Raw genomic sequence first — 21,132 nt, 5'->3', positions numbered from 1 at the left:
AAGGGAAGGGAAGGGAAGGGAAGGGAAGAAGGGGAAGGGGGGAGAAGGGAAGGGAAGGGAAGAGCCTCTTCTTGAAGGGAAGAAGGGAAGGGAAGAAGGAAAGGGAAGAAGGGAAGGGAAGAAGAAGGGAAGGGAAGAAGGGAAGGGAAGAGGGGGAAGGGAAGAAGGGAAGGGAAAGAAGGGAAAGGGAAGAAGGGAAGGGAAAAGAAGGGAAGGGAAGGGACTTCTAAGGGGAAGAAGGGAAGACAGGGAACAGGAAAGAAGGGAAGGCAAAAGAAGGGAAGGGAAAGGGAAAAGGGAAGGGAAGAAGGGAAGGGAAGAAGGGAAGGGAAGAAGAAAAGGGGAAGGGAAGAAGGGAAACGAAAAGGCAAAGAAGGGGAGAGGGAAGGGAAAGGGAAGGGAAGAAGGGAAGGGAAGGGAAGAAGGGAAGGGAAGAAGGGAAGGGAAGGGAAAGGAACAGAGGGAAGAAGGGAAGAAGGGAAGGGAAAGACTTAAAGGGAAACGTTCCCTAAGGGAAAAGAAGGGAGGGAAGAAGGGAAGGGAAGAATCCAAAGGGAGTGGGGACTAAGGAAGAAGAAGGGGAGGGAGAAGAAGGGGAAGGGAAAGAGGGGAAGTTTAAGGGAAGACTTCTCCAAGGGAAGAAGGGAAGGGAAATTAAAGGGCACAGGGAAAAGAAGGGACTTGAAGTTCGGAAGGGAAGAAGGGGAGGGAAGAAGGGAAGGGGAAAGAAGGGAAGATCATAGGGAAGGGAAAGGGAGTACGCCGTTCCTGAAGGGAAAAGGGACCTAAGGGAAAAAGAAGGGAAGAAGGGGAAGGGAAAAGAAGGGGAAGGGAAAGAAGGGAAAGAAAGGGAAGGGAAGAAGGGAAGGGAAGAAGGGAAGGGAAGGGAAGGGAAGGAAGGGAAGGGAAGGGAAAGAAAAGAAGAAGGGAAGGAAAGAAGGGGAAGGGAAGAAGGGAAGGGAAGAAGGGAAGGGAAGAAGGGAAGGGAAGAAGGGGAAGGGAAGAAGGGAAGGGAAGAAGGGAAGGGAGGGGAAGAAGAAGGGAAGGGAAGAAGGGAAGGGAAGAAGGGGAAGGGAAGAAGGGAAGGGAAGAAGGGGAAGGGAAGAAGGGAAGGGAAGAAGGGAAGGGAAGAAGGGAAGGGACTGGAAGGGAAGGGAAGGGAAGAAGCAAGGGAAGAAGGGAAGGGAAGAAGGGAAGGGAGAAGGGAAGGGATAAGGGAAGGGAAGAAGGGAGGGAAGAAGGGAAGGGAAGAAGGGAAGGGAAGAAGGGAGAGGGAAGAAGGGAAGGGAAGAAGGGAAGGGAAGAAGGGAAGGGAAGAAGGGAAAGGAAGAAAGGGAAGGGAAAAGGGAAGGAAGAAGGGAAGGGAAGAAGGGAAAAGAAGGGAAGGAGGGAAGAAGGGAAAGAGGGAAAGAAGGGAAGGAAAGGGAAGGAGGGAAAGGGAGGGAAGGAAAGAGGGAAGGAAAGAGGGAAGGAGGGGAAGATTCCGAGGGAGGGAAAGAGGGAGGGAGGGAGGGAGGGAGGGAGGAAAGATGGAAAGAAAGATGGAAAGATGGAAAGAAAGAAAGATGGAAAGAAAGAAAGATGGAAAGAAAGAAAGATTCTTGATTAATACGGGTGTCAGAGTTTATGGCGAGAAGGCAGGAGAATGGGGTTAGGAGGGAGAAATAGATCAGCCATGATTGAATGGCAGAGTAGACTGGATGGGCCGAATGGCCTACGTTTATTCATGTTCCTTATGACCGTATAACATCCAGAAGACGGACGGCATAGTGGCACAACGGTAGAATTGCTGCCTTGCAGCTGCCCAGGTTTGATCCCGACTACGGGCACTGTCTGTATGGAGTTTGCACGTTCTCCCCATGACCAGCGTGGGTTTTCTCTGAGATCTTCGGTTTCTTCCCACACGCCAAAGTAGTACATGTTAATGTGAGGGGATCGCTGGTCGGTGCAGATGCAAATGGCCTCTTTTCCGCTCTGTATCTCTAAACTAAAGACAAAAACCCTCCACCAACCCACCCTCACGGTACTACACCACTCTGACATTGAATTGAAGGGGAAGAGAACGTGGTAAGCAGAGATCATTTATTTTTCAAGGTAGACAAAAATGCTGGAGAAACTCAGCGGGTGAGGCAGCATCTATGGAGCGAAGGAATAGGTGACGTTTCGGGCGGAGATCCTTTTTCAGACTGATGTGGGGGTGGGGAGGGCGGGAAGGAGAAAAGAAGAGGCGGAGACAGTGGGCTGTGGGAGAGCTGGGAAGGGGAGGGGAAGGAGGGAGAAAGCAGGGACTACCTGAAATTGGAGAAGTCACTGTTCATACCGCTGGGGTGGAAACATTATTTTTGAAGAGCTACCTTGCAGCAAAGGCAGATATTAATGCGTTCAAAGCATAGCTTTAATGAATTAAGGAAAATAATATTTGTCGACGAAAAGCTCAGGCATGGCATAAACACATGCAGAGTCAGGCAAATGATGCGTCACTTCTCATCATGAGACTTGGACTACCTACAATCGACACCCCAAGCAAACGTGCACAAACACATCTCTGCAAAATCTATATCCACTGCAGGGATAAACAAACCAACAGATCTTAACATTTTATTTCTGAAAAATGAACATGGGAAAGCAGTTTGAAAGGCAGACTTAAGCAGAATACGTTATCCCTAATTAAACTGCAGTTCAATTACTAAATAGCTGCATCCAGTGGGGGCTACAGAGTCTACAGAGGAACGGCAAGAGGTCAGTTTTATTTAAAGACTTCTCCAGGATATGTTTCTATAATAAAATTAAATGGCACATCAATTAATGTACTTGAAGTTTCGAGCCAGCACCGCCACTCAGTGTGATCATGGCTGATCATCCACAATCAGTACCCCGTTCCTGCCTTCTCAAAGGTATCAAAGGTATTTTATTGGTCACCTTCACATACACCTAGGTGTAATGAAGTGAAATGCTTCTTGCCATTTTGCAGCACATAAAGAAGGAATACAGACATAACATTAATAAGAGTTTTAAACATAAAGAACATCCCCCCCACAATGGTTCCCATTATGAGGGAAGGCACAAAGTCCAGTCCCCAACGCTAGTTCAGCCATAGTCGGGCTTATTGAGGCCTCCACAGTTGCCTCTACGGAGGCCCGATGTTCCAGGCCGTTCTCGCCGGGTGATGGTGCTCCGGCGTCGGGAGAATCCTCTCAGCGGCCTGGGAACCCTGGAACGGCCGCTTCCGTACTGGAGGCCGCGGCTTCCGAAGCCAACAAGGCCGCGCCGGTTGGAGCTCCACAATTGGCGATCTCATCTAGAGATCCCAGGCTCCCGGTGTAAAGTTCAGCGCCGCCGCCCGCAGCTAGCCGCTACACAGTCCCGCAGCTCCGCGATGTTTTCCTCAGCGATCTTCAGCTCACCGGAGCTCCAGCGCGGCGACCAAGGCAAGGCATCACCTGCTCCACGATAGCGCTCCAGCGCTGTGCCGCCGCCGAAGCCAAGGTTCTGGGCGGTCCCCGACAGGATTGCCGCTCCAGGCCCGCTGGTAGGCCGCGACGACGGGTCAAAGATGCAGCCCGGAGAAAAGCTGTCTCTCTGACCAGGTAGGGACCCTGAAAGGCAGTTACCCCCTTTCCCATATCCCCTGATTCCGCTATCTTTAAGAGCCCTATCTAGGTCTCTCTTGAAAATATCCAGAGAACCGGCCTCCACCGCCCTCTGAGGAAGAGAATTCTTACCCCTTATTCTTAAACTGCGGCCCTTGGTTCTGGACACCCCCAACATCGGGAACATGTTTCCTGCCTCTAGCGTGTCCAAACCTTTAATAATCTTATATGTTTCACTAAGATTCCCTCTCATCCTTCTAAATTCTCTCAGCAAATGACAGTCCCGCCATCCCGGAAATTAAATTTGATTCTTAAATATAGGATCTTACACTAATAGGCCAAACAATCCATACTGTGATATTCCAGAATGTTATTAAGCCATTATGTGTGGTATTCTACTACTACAAAATCACAGGCATGACAGCTCAGCCAAAAAACTGAAATCAATATTCAACAAGATTATTTTATGGAGACAAGGAATTGTAAATAGGCACAAACGCTGTATTAACCCAGTGGGACAGGCAGCATCTCTGGAGAGAAGGAATGGTGATGTTTCGGGAGGAATCTTCAGACTGAGCGTCAGGGAAGAGGGAGACAGAGATAAGGAAGGGTAAGGTGTAAAAACACAAATCAAAGTGAAATGTAGAATGGTTCAGTTAGGTGAGGGGAAGGCGACAAGGAGACATACATTCAGTAAAATTAGTCAGAAGGACAAACTAGGTGGAGAACTAGGGTGGGGGAAGGACAAAGAAAGAGGAAAAGCAAGGCATAATTGAAGTTAGAGAAGTCAATGTTCATACCGCTGGGGTGTAAACTGCCCAAGCAAAATATGAGGTGCTGTTCCTCCAATTTGTGCTGGGCCTCACTCTGACAGTGGAGGAGACCCAGGATAGAAAGGTCAGTGTGGGGATGGGAGGGGGAGTTAAAGTGTTTGGCAACAGGGCGATCATTTTGGCCCAGACGGACTGACAAATCACATATCCTGTAGATAGTCCAGCTTGGAAAACAGTACTCTCGGCCCAATCAGCTCCAAGCACACTGGTCCCATTGGCCATGTCCCCCTGAACAGGTAGGCCTAGGTGGATTGAGCAGAGGTGTTGGAGGAACTGTAGACGCTGGTTTACCAAAAACAAACGGTGCTGGAGTGCCCGTGTTCTCCACAGATGCTGCCTGACCCGCTGAGTTACTCCAGCACTCTGTGAAACGTCACCTATCCATGTTCTCCACAGATGCTGCCTGACCCACTGGGTTACTCCAGCACTCTGTGAAACGTCACCTATCCATGTTCTCCACAGATGCTGCCTGACCCGTTGAGTTACTCCAGCACTCTGTGAAACGTCACCTATCCATGTTCTCCACAGATGCTGCCTGACCCGCTGGGTTACTCCAGCACTCTGTGAAACGTCACCTATCCATGTTCTCCACAGATGCTGCCTGACCCGCTGAGTTACTCCAGAATTTTGTGCCTGTAAACCAGCATCTGCAGTTCCTTCCTGCACTGGATCTACACCCCACTCAGTCCCCCCCTGACTCTGGCCTCCCATCCTGTTCAGAATCCAGATAAACACCAAAACACAGGGTTGAGGACCAAAAGGTGTGGCCACATAAATTAAGACATCGTGTCCACCCATGAGGCAAACAGATTCCCTGGCACAGTTCAGGCTTCTTATGGTGGCCGATTAGGAAAGGGGGAGATGCAACGAGACCTGGGTGCCATGGTACACCAGTCATTAAAAGTAGGCATGCAGGTGCAGCAGGCAGTGAAGAAAGCGAATGGTATGTTAGCATTCATAGCAAAAGGATTTGAGTATAGGAGCAGGGAGGTTCTACTGCAGTTGTACTGGGTCTTAGTGAGACCACACCTGGAGTATTGCGTACATTTTTGGTCTCCTAATCTGAGGAAAGACATTCTTGCCATAGAGGGAGTACAGAAAAGGTTCACCAGACTGATTCCTGGGATGTCAGGACTTTCATATGAAGAAAGACTGGATAGACTTGGCTTGTACTCGCTAGAATTTAGAAGATTGAGGGGGGATCTTATAGAAACTTACAAAATTCTTAAGGGGTTGGACAGGCTAGATGCAGAAAGATTGTTCCCGATGTTGGGGAAGTCCAGAACAAGGGGTCACAGTTTAAGGATAAGGGGGAAATCTTTTAGGACCGAGATGAGGGAAACATTTTTCACACAGAGAGTGGTGAATCTCTGGAATTCTCTGCCGCAGAAGGTAGTTGAGGCCAGTTCATTGGCTATATTTAAAAGGGAGTTAGATATGGCCCTTGTGGCTAAAGGGATCAGGGGGTATGGAGGGAAGGCAGGAACAGGATACCGAGTTGGATGATCAGCCATGATCATATTGAATGGCGGTGCAGGCTCGAAGGGCAGAACGGCCTACTCCTGCACCTATTTTCTATGTTCATATGTTTCTATGACCCTACACTAACTTTTGTGACGTTGTTTTTAAGAATTCACAGTGCGAGGACTGGCAGCAACATATTCACGTCAGCTTTCCTAGAAAGCCCTCGCAACAACGTAAGTATTCTTGAAGCACGTGCTAAAGCAACAATGGTATTGGTTAATGGACAAAAAATGCTGGAAAAACTCAGCGGGTGAGGCAGCATCCATGGAGAGAAGGAGTTGGAAACGTTTTGGGTTGACCCGAAACGTCGCCTATTCCTTCTCTCAATGGATGCTGCCTCACCTGCTGAGTTTTTCCAGCATTTGTAATCTACTTTCGATTTTTCCAGCATCTGCAGTGCCTTCTTAAACAATGGTATTGTTTAGACAGACATCAAATACTAGAGTTACTCAGCGGGTCAGGCAGCATCTCTGGAGAAAATGCTGCCAGATCCAGAGTTGCTCCAGCATTTTGTGTCTACCTTTGGTATAAACCAGCTTTTGCAGTTCCTTTTTACTAGTAGTTTAGTTCAGGTTAGTTTAGAGATACAGCCCTGAAACAGGTCCTTCGGCCCACCGGGTCCGTGCCGACCAGCGATCCCCACACATTAACACTATCCTACACCCACTAGGGATAATTTTTACATTTACCAAGCCAATTAACTCTACAATCCTGTTCGTCTTTGGAGTGTGGGAGGAAACCGAAGATCTCGGAGAAAACCCACGCAGGGAGAACGTGCAAACTTCGTACAGACAGCGCCCGTAGTCGGGATAGAACCCGGGTCTCCGGCGCTGCATTCGCTGAAAGGCAGCAACTCTACCGCTGCGCCACCGTGACCGCCCAGTAGTGTTCTTTATTGTCAAAGAGGGCGGCACGGTGTTGTTGCTGACTTGTAGCGGTAGAGACCCAGACGACAGGCGCTGTCTGTATGGAGTTTGCACGCTCTCTCCATGACCCCGTGGGGTTTCCCCGGGTACCTCCCACATTCCAAAGACGTGCAGCTTTGTAGGGTCATTTGCTCAAGTAAATATTGCAAATTCTCTCTGGTGTGTAGGATAGTGTTAGTGTGCGGGTGATTGCTGGTTGGCCCCGACTCTGTGGGGGGAGGATACCCACGCAGTCACAGAGAGAACGTGCAAACCCCACTCACGGTACACGAGGTTAGGATCGAACCAGAGCCTCTGGCATTGCAAGGCAGCAGCTCTACCAGCTGTGCCACTGAAATTTGCAAACGCAGAAACACCAAGCAGATATAAAATATTAAAATAATGCCTCAATTGCTAAACATTTCCTTTTTTTTTTTTAAATTTGAAAAATGGCACCAGAGAAGCAGCACTCCATCCAGTCTGAAGAAGTGTCTCGACCTGAAACGTCGCCTATTTCCTGTGCTCCATAGATGCTGCCTCACCCAGTGAGTTTCTCCAGCATTTTTATCTACCTTCGATTTTCCAGCATGCAGTTCCATAGAAACATAGAACATAGGTGCAGGAGTAGGCCATTCGGCCCTTCGAGCCTGCAACGCCATTCAATATGATCATGGCTGATCATCCACAATCAGTATGCTGTACCTGCCTTCTCTCCATACCCCCTGATCCCTTCAGCCACAAGGGCCACATCTAACTCCCTCTTAAATATAGCCAATGAACTGTGGCCTCAACTGCCTTCTGTGGCAGAGAATTCCAGAGATTCACCACTCTCTGTGTGAAAAATGTTTTTCTCATCTCGGTCCTAAAAGATTTCCCCCTTATCCTTAAACTGTGACCCCTTGTCCTGGACTTCCCCAACATCGGGAACAATCTTCCTGCATCTAGCCTGTCCAACCCATTAAGTTCCTTCTCAAGCACCATCCAGCAAGCTGCTTGCCTCAGTTAAATTCAACATAATCCACACCAAGCTTTTTACAACTGCTTGCAGGATCCCCAACAGCTGAGCGTGGGAAGTCTGTAATTCTACAGCTGAGGCCTATCAATAGCATTCTGAACAGAAGATTATTTTTTATAGCACATTTCCTTATACCTAAGGATTAGAGAGGTTTTATGGAAGGGCTGCAGACGACATTCCTGACGGTACAAAGTACGATTATTGCAGGTCCTTATGTGGTGTTTTTATCTTGGGACGGCCCAGTGGCGTAGCGAGCACATCTGCTGCCTCAGAGCTCCAGCCCTGACCACCAGTGTCTTCTGTAGAGTTTGCACACTGTCCCTGTGACCACCCTTCAGGGCAATAAATTGCCTTAGCAGTCATTCCCCTCCCCCCATGGGGATGAGGAAGTGACCTCAGAAACACAGTAAATAGGTGCAGGAGTAGGTGCCATTCGTCCCTTCAATTCAGCTCCGCCATTCGATGTGATCATGGCTGATCATCCCCTGATGTCCACTGTCTACCTGATATCCTACTGATATCCTTGATTCGAGGCCTTCACCCGCTGATTTCTCCAGCATTTTTGTCCTACCTTCGACATAGCAGAAATGTGCTGTTATTGTTTTTGAAATACGGAAATACTGAATGATGAAAAATTATTTGGAAAAAAAAAATCCAAACCTCAAATACAAGTTAGCCCAAAGAGCTAAATCTAACTCTCTCTTGAATACATCCATTGAATTGGCCTCCACAGCCTTCTGTGGCAGAGAATTCCACAGAATCACAACCCTCTCCCTCATTTGCTTTCTCTTTTTGGAGCACGTATGTAAGGTGCAACATCGCCGACATTAACGCATTCTTTGCGATCACTCATAATTAGTCCTCCATTTTGAACCGATACTGGCAAAGGATGTGTGAGTTGGTGGGTAGGCAAAATGCTGGAGTAATTCAGCGGGACAGGCAGCATCTCTGGAGAGAAGGAACGGGAGGCGTTGCAGGTCGAGACCCTTCTTCAGAAGGAAGGTGTCGAGCTGAAACGTCACCCATTCCTTCTCTCCCGAGATGCTGCCTGTCCTTCTGAGTTACTCCAGCATTTTGCGTCTACCTTCGATTTAAACCAGCATCTGCAGTTCTTTCCTAAACTGAGTTGGCGGGGTTGTTGCAAAGAAAGGACCTAGGGCAAATTCTGGGAAACATTAGACGCGTTGGTATGGGCACAGTTTGAGAAGCTTTGGCTATCAGTGGACACGGAAGGATTGTATCAGCCATGTATCATCTTATTCCAATGGTGGAGGGAATTAAAAAAGTAACCATTGAAAAGGCTTCCAACAAAATAACAGTTTAATTTAATTTGGCTATTGCAGAAAAAAAGCATTTATAATGAAGTGAAATGTAGTCAAGTCAATTCCTTCTCTCCAGGGATGCTGCCCGAGTTAAACCAGCCTTTTGTGTCTATCTTCAATTTAAACCAGCAAGTGCAGTTCCTTTCTTCAAATTAAATTACAGCATTTATGTTGACCACAGCACGAGAATAACTCATCGGATCTGGCAGCATCATCTTTATTAGACCAGGTTCAAAAATTAACAAACACTCATAAAAGTGCAAGATCTCACATATGGAAATGGAAACACATTGAACTGATTCATGAGACCCTGGGAATCTCATTATACCCTGACTTCCATCCACATTATGCCCTGAAAATCTATGTTCACATATCAATAGATGACAATCCAAAATGGTGTGGAAACATGCTTAAACTAGCACAAGGCAAGTTAAAGTAAGATAGACACAAAAAAAAGCTGGAGTAACTCAGCAGGATAGGCAGCATCTCTGGAGAGAAGGAATGGGTGATGTTTCACAGAGTGCTGGAGTATCTCAGCGGGTCAGGCAGCATCTGTGGAGAACATGGATAGGTGACGTTTCACAGAGTGCTGGAGTAACTCAGCGGGCCAGGCAGCATCTGTGGAGAACATGGATAGGTTTCACAGAGTGCTGGAGTAACTCAGCGGGTCAGGCAGCATCTGTGGAGAACATGGATAGGTGACGTTTCACAGAGTGCTGGAGTAACTCAGCAGGTCAGGCAGCATCTGTGGAGAGGATAGGTGACGTTTCACAGAGTGGGTGTAACTGTTTCAGGCAGCGTGGAGAACATGGATAGGTGACTTCACAGAGTGCTGGAGTAAAACAGTCAGGCAGCGTTCTGGAGAGCAGGGTGATGTTTCTGGGTCGAGACCCTTCTTCAGACTAAAGTATCTTCCCTTGTTCCTCAATTTAGGAGATTTTGATTAATCTTTTACTATATTAATATTAAATAGGCTTCAACTGCCTTTTTAAAATGTCATGAAATTCATGCAGTTTCCTTCAAACACACTCAAATTTTAGTTTCAGATCTTTGTACCGATTCCAAAGCTTGAAAGATTTATTTATGTCTCTGCAATTTGACTTGTTGACCCATGTTTCTCAGCTGTGGGGCTCAGCACTCCAAAGAATTCCACATATCTTTTTTCCAAGTACACTCTGATTATCAGTATTGTTTTTTTCTCTCTCGGGGGGGAAACCTCTGGTATCTATATTTCATTCAAGATTTTTTGAGCGCCCCATTCTCATAACAATAGCCAATAGACAATAGGTGCAGGCATAGGCCATTTGACCCTTCGAGCCAGCAGCGCCATTCAATGTGATCATGGCTGATCATCCCCAATCAGTACCCCGTTCCTGCCTTCTCCCCATATCCCCTGACTCCGCTACTTTTAAGAGCCCTATCTAGCTCTCTCTTGAAAGTATCCAGAGAACCAGCTTCAATCGTCCTCTGAGGCAGAGAATTCCAGACTCACCACTCTGTGAGAAAAGGTGTTTCCTCGTCTCCGTTCTAAATGGCTAAATCCTTATTCTTAAACTGTGGCCCTGGTTCTGGACTCCCCCAACATCGGGAATATGTTTCCTGCCTCTAGCAGCTCTACCAGCCACTGTACCCCCTTGCTTGGAACACATTTTGAAACGATATTAACGATTTAGACAGGGGAAATTTGTCAGGCTGTACCCTATAGCAGCTCCTTACTATATGTTCTGTGTATGGTGTGGAACATGATATTAAATATAATGCTAGCAAGAGTGCTGTTATGATCTGTAGAACCAAAGAGGATAAATGTCTAAAATTTCCTGATTTTAAATTGTCTGACAATAATCTTGGTGTCTGTAATAAGGTAAAATATCTAGGGCATATTATTACAGAACAAATGACAGATGATGAGGATATTTATAGGCAACGACACATGCTGTATGTACAGGCGAATATTCTCTTGCGTAAATTTGGTGCGTGTGCAGATGTGGTGAAGATGTCGCTATTTAGAGCATACTGCACTCCACTCTACACTGCGCACCTGTGGTCAAACTATGGAAAGACAAGTTTGCAGAGACTAAAGGTGGCATATAACGATGCCATGAGAACACTGCTAAGGAAACCTAGATGGTGTAGTGCTAGTAATATGTTTGTGGCTGCAGGAGTCAGTACTTTCGAAGCTATCCTAAGAAATCGTATGTATAAATTCATTTGCAGGATAAATGACTCTAAAAATGTAATTATTGTGGCCTTGTCAAACATAAGGGTTAGCACTACACGCTACGAATCCCAGTTGTGGAGACACTGGTATCGTTGCCTCATTGTAGGACATTGATCATTCTTGTAATCTGGATTTTTAACTTATGTATTATGTTTTTTTATTTTAAAAAATATATAAATTATGATGCTTTTATAAGTGATATACTAAGATTGCATATTACTTTATGATATTTTTTTAATATGCAATGCATTTTTTATGTAATGTTGCCCCTTGTCTGGACCTCGAGTCCGGAATAAAGTTTATTATTATTATTATTATTATTATAAATTAAATGTAATATCTCCAGGTTTGAGGATGACACAAGCTGGGTGGCAGTGTGAGCTGCTAGGAGGATGCTATGAGGCTGCAGGGTGACTTAGATAGGTTGGGTGAGTGGGCAGATGCACGGCAGATGCAGTATAATGTAGATAAATGTGAGGTTATCCACTGGTGGCATGAAACAGGAAGGCAGATTATTATCTAAATGGTGTCAGATTAGGAAAAGGGGAGGTGCAACAAGACCTGGGTGTACTTGTACATCAGTCACTGAAAGTAAGCATGCAGGTACAACAGGCAGTGAAGAAAGCTAATGGCATGTTGGCCTTCATTGCGAGAGGACGCGAGTTCAGGAACAAAGAGGTCCTCCTGGGCCAGTTGTACAGGGCCCTGGTGAGACCACATCTGGGGTCGTGTGTGCAATTTTGGTCTCCTAAATTGAGGAAGGACATCCTTGCTATTGAGGGAGTGCAGCGTAGGTTCACTCCCTCAATAGCAAGAATGGGTCAACTGGGCTTGTATTCACTGGAGTTTAGAAGAATGAGAGGGGCTCTTATAGAAACATATAAAATTCTCAAGGGATTGGACAGGCCAGATGCAGGAAAAATGTTCCCGCTATTGGAGGAGTCCAGAATCAGGGATCACAGTTTAAGAATAAGGGGTTGGCCATTTAGGACCAAGATGAGGAAACAATCAGTTCATTTGCCCAGAAAGTTGTGAATCTGTGGAATTCTCTGCCACAGAAGGTAGTGAAGGCCAATTCACAATGTTTTCAAGCGAGTGTTAGATTTAGCTCTTGGGGCTAATCGAATCAAGGGATATGGGGAGAAAGCAGGAACATGGTACTGATTTTGGATGATCAGCCATGATCATATTGAATTGTATTGTATTGTATTGTATTCAAATTTATTGTCATTGTCTCAATTTGAGACAACGAAATGAATTTCCCTTACAGGCAGTATCAGAAAAAAAAAAATCTAAAAAAAAAAATAAATAATAAAACATATTAAAAAAAAATTGAAATTGAATTTAAAAAAAGCCAAACACAGAAAGTCCATAAATGGGTGAGTATGGCACCATAGTCCAGCCATCACCTCCGTTTCATCCGTAGTCGGGGCCTTCCGAGCACCCGCAGGCCGCCCCGGGTGGCCCGATTTCAGGCCCTCAGCCGGGCTGGTGGACCCGACGCCGAACCGCGATGGTGAAGCGGCCCGGGACCACCTGATCAGCCGCCTCAGCTGCCGGAGTCTGCAGCTCCTGAGTCTGCAGGCCGAGCCGGGCAGAGTCACAGGACCCCGCGCTGTCCATCAGCGCCGCCCGCGTTGGGAGCTCCGCAAACCGCAGCTCCAGGATGTCACAGGTCCATCCGGGCTCAAGACGGCGATCCCCGGTAAGGCATTGCCAGCCCCGCGATATTCCAGTGCTGTCCCGCCACTGCTGGAGCTCCGGTCGATCCCGGTAGGAAAGGCCGCGCCAATCAAGGTAGGTAGGCCGCTGTGGGGGGAGGGGGGGGGGGGGGGGGGGGGGGGGGGGGAGCAGGAACGTCGGTCCTGAAGCGGATTTTGGACCCCGATCAGCCATGATCATAAAAACACACAAAAAAACACACTTTACAATGGCGGTGGGCTGTAGGTGGAGGCTGCTGGCACCAGCGCCACCGGAAGTACAACAGATTGTACTTGCGGTGCTGGCTCGATTGGCCGAATGGCCTACTCTTGCACCTACTTTCCATGTTTCTTCTATGCCATACATGGCCAAATCATTCAGAATAAACTACCTGGGTATTTCAAATCTGGAATTTCCATATTTGGTCAATTGTATCACCACTATAAACACAAAATTGACTTCTACTGATTGGTAGAATTGATCTACTTTGTACTTTATCATCTCAATGTGAAAATCCAAAAAGGTGGAGTAGTCTGAAAATGCACAACACTGGGAACGATCAGTTCATTCGTTAGCAACAGGTTAGTTCGTAACACATGTTCGTTTACAAGCATGTTGCCAGGACTCTTGGTTTCTTGGTCTTCTTGGTTTCTTGTTCCTCCAAAATATTCCAAATGGAATTTAAACTGGAGGTGGTGGAGAGAAGACTTAAGCCAGAAAGGGTTTTTGGGAAGAAAGAGCTACATTAAATGTAGTTGTATCTGGTTGGGTAACTATGGTCAGGCAAAGATTATTCCATGCTTTAATTGTGCAGGAGCCTGAGCTGCAGGGAGAGGTTGAGTAGGCTGGGACTCTATCCCTTGGAGTGTAGGGGGATGAGGGGTGATCTTATAGATGTGCATAGATCAGGCAAATGCACAGAGTCTCCAGCCCAGAGTTGGGATGTTGGGAACCAGGGGACATTGGTTCAAGGTGAAGGGGAAAAGAATGAATAGGAATCCAAGGTGGTGTGGCGGCCCCTGGGGGGTAGGCCACTCCTTGGATCACCCCCCCTCACCGATTGAGGGACAGGGGCGTTGGTCTGCAACGGGGTTTCCAGACGACCCTGGGTTTAGTGCTCTCGAGGTGTGTGTGGGGTGTACTCTCGCTGTTGGGACTACTGTTTGAACCCGCCTGGCGTCTGGTCTTTTCCTGACCTTGACCAGGCCACTACAGTGGTAACTTTTTCCACACGAAGGGTGGTGGGTGTATGGAACAAGCTGCCAGAGGAAGAAATTGAGGCTGGGACTATCCCAACGTTTAAGAAATAGGTCTATGGATAGGACAGCTTTGTAGGGCAGGCAGGTGTGACTAGTGTAGCTGGGACACTGTTGGCCGGTGCGGTCAAGTGGGACCAAAGAGCAAGTTTCCACACTGTATCACTCTATCTCTACAAAAGCTGAGGTTTATTCCAGATCTTACTTTCCTGAATATGCCATGGTGCAAGATAATATTTCCAGCACTTTCTGCTTTTGTTTTTGTACATTCTGTGAACACTTTAGTTGTGAACAAAGTTTTTTTTTTTTAAATACACAAAGTGTTGGTATAACTCAGCAGCTCAGGAAGCATCCCTGGAGAACATTGTCAGGTGGCGTTTTGGGTCGGGACTCTTCTCCAGTAGATAGGCTTTTATCAGCTACATTGCCAAATGTCCTAAACAAGCCGACCCTTTTCACACCTCCCCCTAGCAGAGTGGAAACCCTTCATTACGTTACCAGGAGTTCATCCATGCTGGTCTGACATTTCTCCAGATTGATGCGTTTGATTGCAACTCGTTCCTTCTTTGGGATGCAGTAGGCAGCCTGAACCACTGCTGTAGCTCCACTACCTGCAACAAGAAAAAAAACAAAAGGCATTGGTTTCAGACCCTGAACAATTGTTTCACAAGACTGGTCCCATTTGCTTAACGAGCTACATCCAGGTCCCAACCCAGCATTTCTCATCTCCATTGGCCCTTGTCTGTTTTGTCCCATTTTGTCCATTCATCGTAACTGATGTGGAGGAAGGAACAGCGGAAGCTGGCTTACACCGAAGATAGACAAAATCCTGGAGTAACTCAGCGGGACAGGCAGCATCTCCGGAGCGAAGGAATGGGTGACGTTTCGGGTGGAGATGTCTGAAGAAATGTCTCGAGCCGAAACGTCACCCATTCCTTCGCATCAGTTACTCCAGCATTTTGTGTCTATCTTCATCATAACTGATGGCTTGTCAATAATTCCTGCAAATACCTATTTCATCCACAATACTGTAAAGGCAGTGGTCTGTGACACAGAAGCACAGTAGCAGGAAGGTTATGGTAGGACAAGCCCGCTACCCTACACCTTCCCTCAACTTGCTGCCTGCCTGACAGGATCTAAACTGGCATTAAAAGCTCAGGGATCAGAGACTGAAAAACCAGAGACTGGAGAAGCTGCAGCTGAGTGTCCAGACCCAAGACTGCACTCAATAGACAAGACAATAGACAATAGGTGCAGAAGTGGGCCATTCGGCCCTTCGAGCCAGCACCGCCATTCAATGTGATCATGGCTGATCATCCACAATCAGTACCCCGTTCCTGCCTTCTCCCCATATCCCCTATCTTTAAGAGCCATATCTAGCTCTCTCTTGAAAGTATCCAGAGAACCGGCCTCCACGCCCTCCGAGGCAGAGAATTCCACAGACTCACAACTCTGTGAGAAAATTCTGTAGAGACTACCTCACCGTGAAGCAATTCTGTACAAATCAGATTTCCACAGACTCACCACTCTCTGTGAGAAAAAGTGTTTCCTCGTCTCCGTACTAAACTCCTTATTCTTAAACTGTGGCCCCTGATTCTGGACTCTCCCAACATCGGGAACATGTTTCCTGCCTCTAGCGTGTCCAAGCCCTTAACAATCTTATTTGTTTCAATGAGATACCCTCTCATCCTCCCAAAAATCCAGGTCCGTCACTGAGGAATAGTGACATAGTCTGGCATCTATGATTTTATGAATCAGTCATTTCAAGAACATTTTCAAAGAATACAGTTTTACCCGCAATTTTTAAACGGCAGGGAAATAACCACCAGTTTGAACTCTAGAACCAAGAATACTATAACTATTTTTTTGCCCTATAGGGGAGTGCTAATCTGGCTGCCAGAATATTTTGGGCATGAATTACCAATTCCATTTAACTGCGTTGGGATGATAGTTTAATAAAATTTGCCACTTTATAAAAATAAAAAATAAATTCTTGATTTCATTCAGAATGTGCTTAAAGGAAAACCCAAGAGCCGGGATATTTTGCCACAGTGCAAGAAATGTCTCCTGATAATGGGAATAAATACTCCACCTAACCACGACCCATCTACATCTTGTGAACCTGAGGGTGTTTTGATTCCTCAACATGACAGAATTCCAGACGGTAACTCTCAACTTCTAACCAGCCTTAGCACTGAAGCCATATGTTAAGAAGTAGGACAGACGCTGTCCTCGCATGTCCTGCAGCTTTGAGTCTCAGCACATATGCTTTAAAAAGAAAGCAATCCAAACCCGAGCCCTATAGTTTGACGACATGAGAGACTGCAGATGCTGGAACCATGAACACAACATTGCTGGAGGTGGTGTGGATGGGGAGGGTAAAGATCGGCAATGTTTCAGGTTGAGACCCTTCTGAATCAGGGTGAAGCAGAATCCCTGTAACATTCCCTCCTCCCCTGATGCTGTGTGAGCCGCTGAGTTCCTCCGGCACATTGTGTTTTGTCCAAGGATTTGTCATTGTTTTGTTGCCCGACACAGATCTACCTGACATGTAGAAGTTCAAGAGAGTATTGGTCCACATACCAAATCTCCTTCATTTTCTAAGGAAGTGGACTAACAGCGGCTGTCAACTTTGGGGCAGCACGGTGGTGCAGCGGCCAAGTTGTTGCCTTATAGACACTTGGATTGGATCCCGACTACAGGCACTATCTGTACGGAGTTCGCACACTTTCCCGCAGACTGCATGGGTATTGTCCGGGGGCTCCAATCTCCACCTACAATCCAGAGACTCGCAGGAGTGTCGATTATTTGACTTCAAAGTCAAAGTCAAAATCAAAGACAATTTTATTCGTCACATGCACCAAGGTGCAGTGAAATGAATTTGCCAGCAGCGATACACTTAAAAAGAACACACAATACGCAATAAGTGTCAACAGAAAAGCACAAAGTTCAGCCAGTCCTCCTCCTTTGTTCACCCGTGGTTGGGGCCATGAACCCTCCGTAGTCGCCGCTACAGGCCCTCTCGTCGGGATGATTGAAAGGAGGACAGAAACAAAAGGTAGAAGGGAGATAAGCAAAACAAACCTCAAAGCTTAATGCGAGGAGCATTCATAATAAGGTGGATGAATTGAGTGCGCAGTTAGTAATTAAGGAATATGATATAGTTGGAATTACGGAGACATGGCTCCAGGGCAATGGTTCTTAACCTGGGGGTCATGACCCCCTATGGGGGTCGTTTGGGGCTTTGCTGGGGGGTCATGAAGGGGACACAAATATATCAATTTGTTGAGCCCATGTTTAGGAATCTAACAAAGGTACATACCACATACAGTATTTTGCTCACATATGCGCGTACTGGTGCCAAAAAAGGTTAAGAACCACTGCTCCAGGGCGACCAAGGCTGACAGCTAAACGTGCAGGGGTGTTCAATATTCAGGAAGGATAGACAGAAAGGAAGAGGAGGTGGGGCGGCATTGCTGGTTAAAGAGGAGATTAATGCAATAGCAAGGAGAGACATTAACCTGGATGCTGTAGAATCGATATGGGTAGAACTGCGAAATAGCCAAGGACAGAAAACACTTGTTGGAGTTATGTACAGACCACCAAACAGCTGTAGAGAGGTTGGGGATAGCATCAAGCAGGAAATTAGGGAGGCATATCGCAAAGGCACAGCAGTTATCATGGGTGACTTTAATCTACATGGAGATTGGGCCAACCAAATTGGGAACAGTGCTGAGGAGGATTTCCGGGGAATGTATACGGGATGGTTTTTTAAACCAATACGTAGAGGAACCGACTAGAGGGCAGGCCATCCTAGACTGGGTATTGTGTAATGAGGAAGGATTAGTTAGCGATCTTGTTGTGCAAGGCCCCTTGGGCAACAGTGACCACAATATGGTAGAATTCTACATTAGGATGGAGAGTGACACGGTTAATTCAGAGACGAGTGGCCTGAATTTAAAGAAAGGAGACTTTGAAGGTATAAGACGGGAATTGGCAAGGATAGCCTGGCAAAAGATACGTAAAAGGTTGACGGTAGAGATGCAATGGTATCATCAGCCATGATCATATTGAATGGCGGTGCAGGCTCGAAGGGCCGAATGGCCTACTCCTGCACCTAATTTCTATGTTTCTATGTTTCTATGTAAAGATTTAAAGACCGCATGGACGAACTCCAAAAATTGTTCATCCCCCATCTGGCGAAATACAATGGGGAAGACGGCTCAACCGTGGCTAACGAGGGAAATCAAGGATAGTGTTAAATCTAAGGAAGACGCATATAAATTGGCCAGAGGAAGCAGCAAACCGGAGAACAGGGAGAAATGTAGAATATAACAGAGGAGGACCAAGGGATTAATTAAAAGGGGGGGGGGGGAAAGAGCATGAAAGAAAGCTTGCGGGGAATATAAAAACTGACTGTAAAGGGTTCTTTAGATATGTAAAGAGGAAAAGATTAGTGAAGACAAGTGTAGGTCCCTTACAATCAGAGGAAACAAGGAAAAGGCAGATCAGTTAAACGATACTCTGGTTCTGTCTTCACTAAGGAAGACACAAACAATCTCCCAAAAATACATGGGGAAAGAGGATCTAGTGAGAGGGAGGATCTGAAGGGAATCCACATTAGTCAGGAAATGATGTTAGGTAAACTGTTGGGACTGAAGGCAGATAAATCCCCAGGGCCTGATGGTCTGCATCCCAGAGTACTCAAGGAGGTGGCCCTAGAAATCGTGGATGCATTGGTGATCATTCTCCAATCTCCTCTCGATTCTGGATCAGTTCCTGTGGACTGGAGGGTAGCCAATGTAACGCCACCTTTTAAGAAAGGAGGGGGAGAGAAAACAGGGGAATTATAGACCAGTTAGTCTTACATCCGTAGTGGGGAAGATGCTGGAGTCAATTATTGAAGGTGTTATAACAGTGCATTTGGAAAGCAGTGACAGGATCGGTCACTTCATCTCATAAAGGTGAAATAATGCTTGACTGGTCTTCAGGAATTTTTTTAGGATGTACCAGGTAGAATGGATAAGACAGAGCCAGTGGATGTGGTGTATCTGGACTTACAAAAAAAAAAAAAAAAAACCTTTTACAAGGTTCCACACAAGAGATTAGTGGGCAAAATTAGAGCACATGGTCTTGGGGGTTGGGTATTGACATGGATAGAGAACTGGTTGGCAGACAGGAAGCAAAGAATAGGAATTAACGGGTCCTTTTCAGAATGGCAGGCAGTGACAAGTGGGGTGCCGCAAGGCTCGGTGCTGGGACCCTGTTATTTACAATATATATTAACGATTTAGACGAGACAATTAAATGTGACATCTCCAAGTTTGCGGATGACACAAAGCTGGGTGGCAGTGTGAGCTGCGATGAGGATGCTATGAGGCTGCATGGTGACATGGATAGGTTGGGTGAGTGGGCAGATGCACGGCAGATGCTGTATAATGTGGATAAATGTGAGGTTATCCACTTTGGTGGCAAGCACATGAAGGCAGATTATTATCTGAATGGTGTCAGATTAGGAAAAGGGGAGGCGCACCAAGACCTGGGTGTGCTTGTACATCAGTCACAGAAAGTCAGCGTGCAGGTACAGCAGGCAGTGAAGAAAGCTAATGTTATGTTGGCCTTCATTGTGAGTTGATTTGAGTTTAGGAGCAAGGTGGTTCCACTCCAGTTGTACAGGGCCCTGGTGAGAACGCACCTGGAGTATTGTGTGCAATTTTGGTCTCCTAATTTGAGGAAGGAATTTGAGGAAGGAGTGCAGCGTAGGTTTACCAGATTAATTCCAGGGCTGGCGGGACTGACATAATGAAAGAATGAGTCAACTGGGCTTGTATTAATTGGAATTTAGACAGATGAGAAGCGATCTCATAGAAACATATAAAATTCTTAGAGGAATGGACAGGCATGTCGGCATGCAGGAAAAATGTGCCCGGTGTTGGGGGGAGTCCAGAACCAGGGTCACAGTTTATGAATAAGGGGTAGGTCATTTAGGACTGAGATGAGGAAAAACATTTTCACCCAGTTGCGAATCTGTGCAATTCTCTGCCACAGCAGGCAGTGAAGGCCAATTCATTGGAAGTTTTCAAGAAAGTTAAATTTAGCTCTTAGTGCTAAAGGAATCAAGGGATATGGGGAGAAAGCAGGAATGGGGTACTGATTTTAGATGGTCAGCTATGATCATATTGGCTCGAAATAGACTACTCTTGCACCTATTTTCTATGTTTTTTTCTATGTATTACCAACATGTACACAAATGATTTCCTTCCATCTTAAAATTGAATTTCTTTGCTTTAGTTTTTCCATTCTCAACAGGACTAAACACACACACATTTGGTGAGACTTTTTACCCTTAATACTAATAAATTCAAAAATGTATTGTGTTACATTCTCCTCAAGGTCATTGAAGTACTCCTAACCTACAGCAGCATGTATAAAAAACCTTTAGTTATAATATTGGACATTGTTGAGTGATGAAGATGACAAGGTGGGACAAAACCCGAGCTGAGAGGCAGCAAATGCAATGCACAATTTGACAATGATCAGGCAATTTGTTTCAATACCACAATCATATTCTTGAAAAATCCAACATAAAAATTAGAAAAAGACAACGCAGATTGCTGTTCAACCCAACACATTGATGCTTGCTCTTTCAATGAGCTCATTGATGAATGATTAAGTTTATTGGCCAAGTATTCACATACAAGGAATTTGCCTTTGATGCTCTGCCCGCAAGTGACAACATGACACACACAGTGACCTGTATTCCATACC

The 21,132-nt window shown here is 46.2% G+C and overlaps 1 protein-coding gene across 1 annotated transcript in view; it reads right to left on the bottom strand.

Annotated features, from left to right (window-relative positions):
- The window catches only part of LOC129715133 (serine/threonine-protein kinase OSR1-like), a 110,765-nt gene that overhangs the window by 60,542 nt on the left and 29,091 nt on the right, over nt 1–21,132 (bottom strand). Inside the window, exon 2 of the mRNA XM_055665001.1 lies at nt 14,863–14,975. Within this exon, the coding sequence (XP_055520976.1) occupies nt 14,863–14,975 (113 nt within the window). The remainder of the gene's footprint in view (nt 1–14,862; nt 14,976–21,132) is intronic.

Source organism: Leucoraja erinacea, unplaced genomic scaffold, assembly GCF_028641065.1.
Source record: "Leucoraja erinacea ecotype New England unplaced genomic scaffold, Leri_hhj_1 Leri_102S, whole genome shotgun sequence".
Lineage (NCBI taxonomy): Eukaryota > Metazoa > Chordata > Chondrichthyes > Rajiformes > Rajidae > Leucoraja > Leucoraja erinaceus.
The sequence above is the reverse complement of the archived record's forward strand: the minus strand, read 5'-3'. Positions and strand labels throughout refer to the sequence as shown.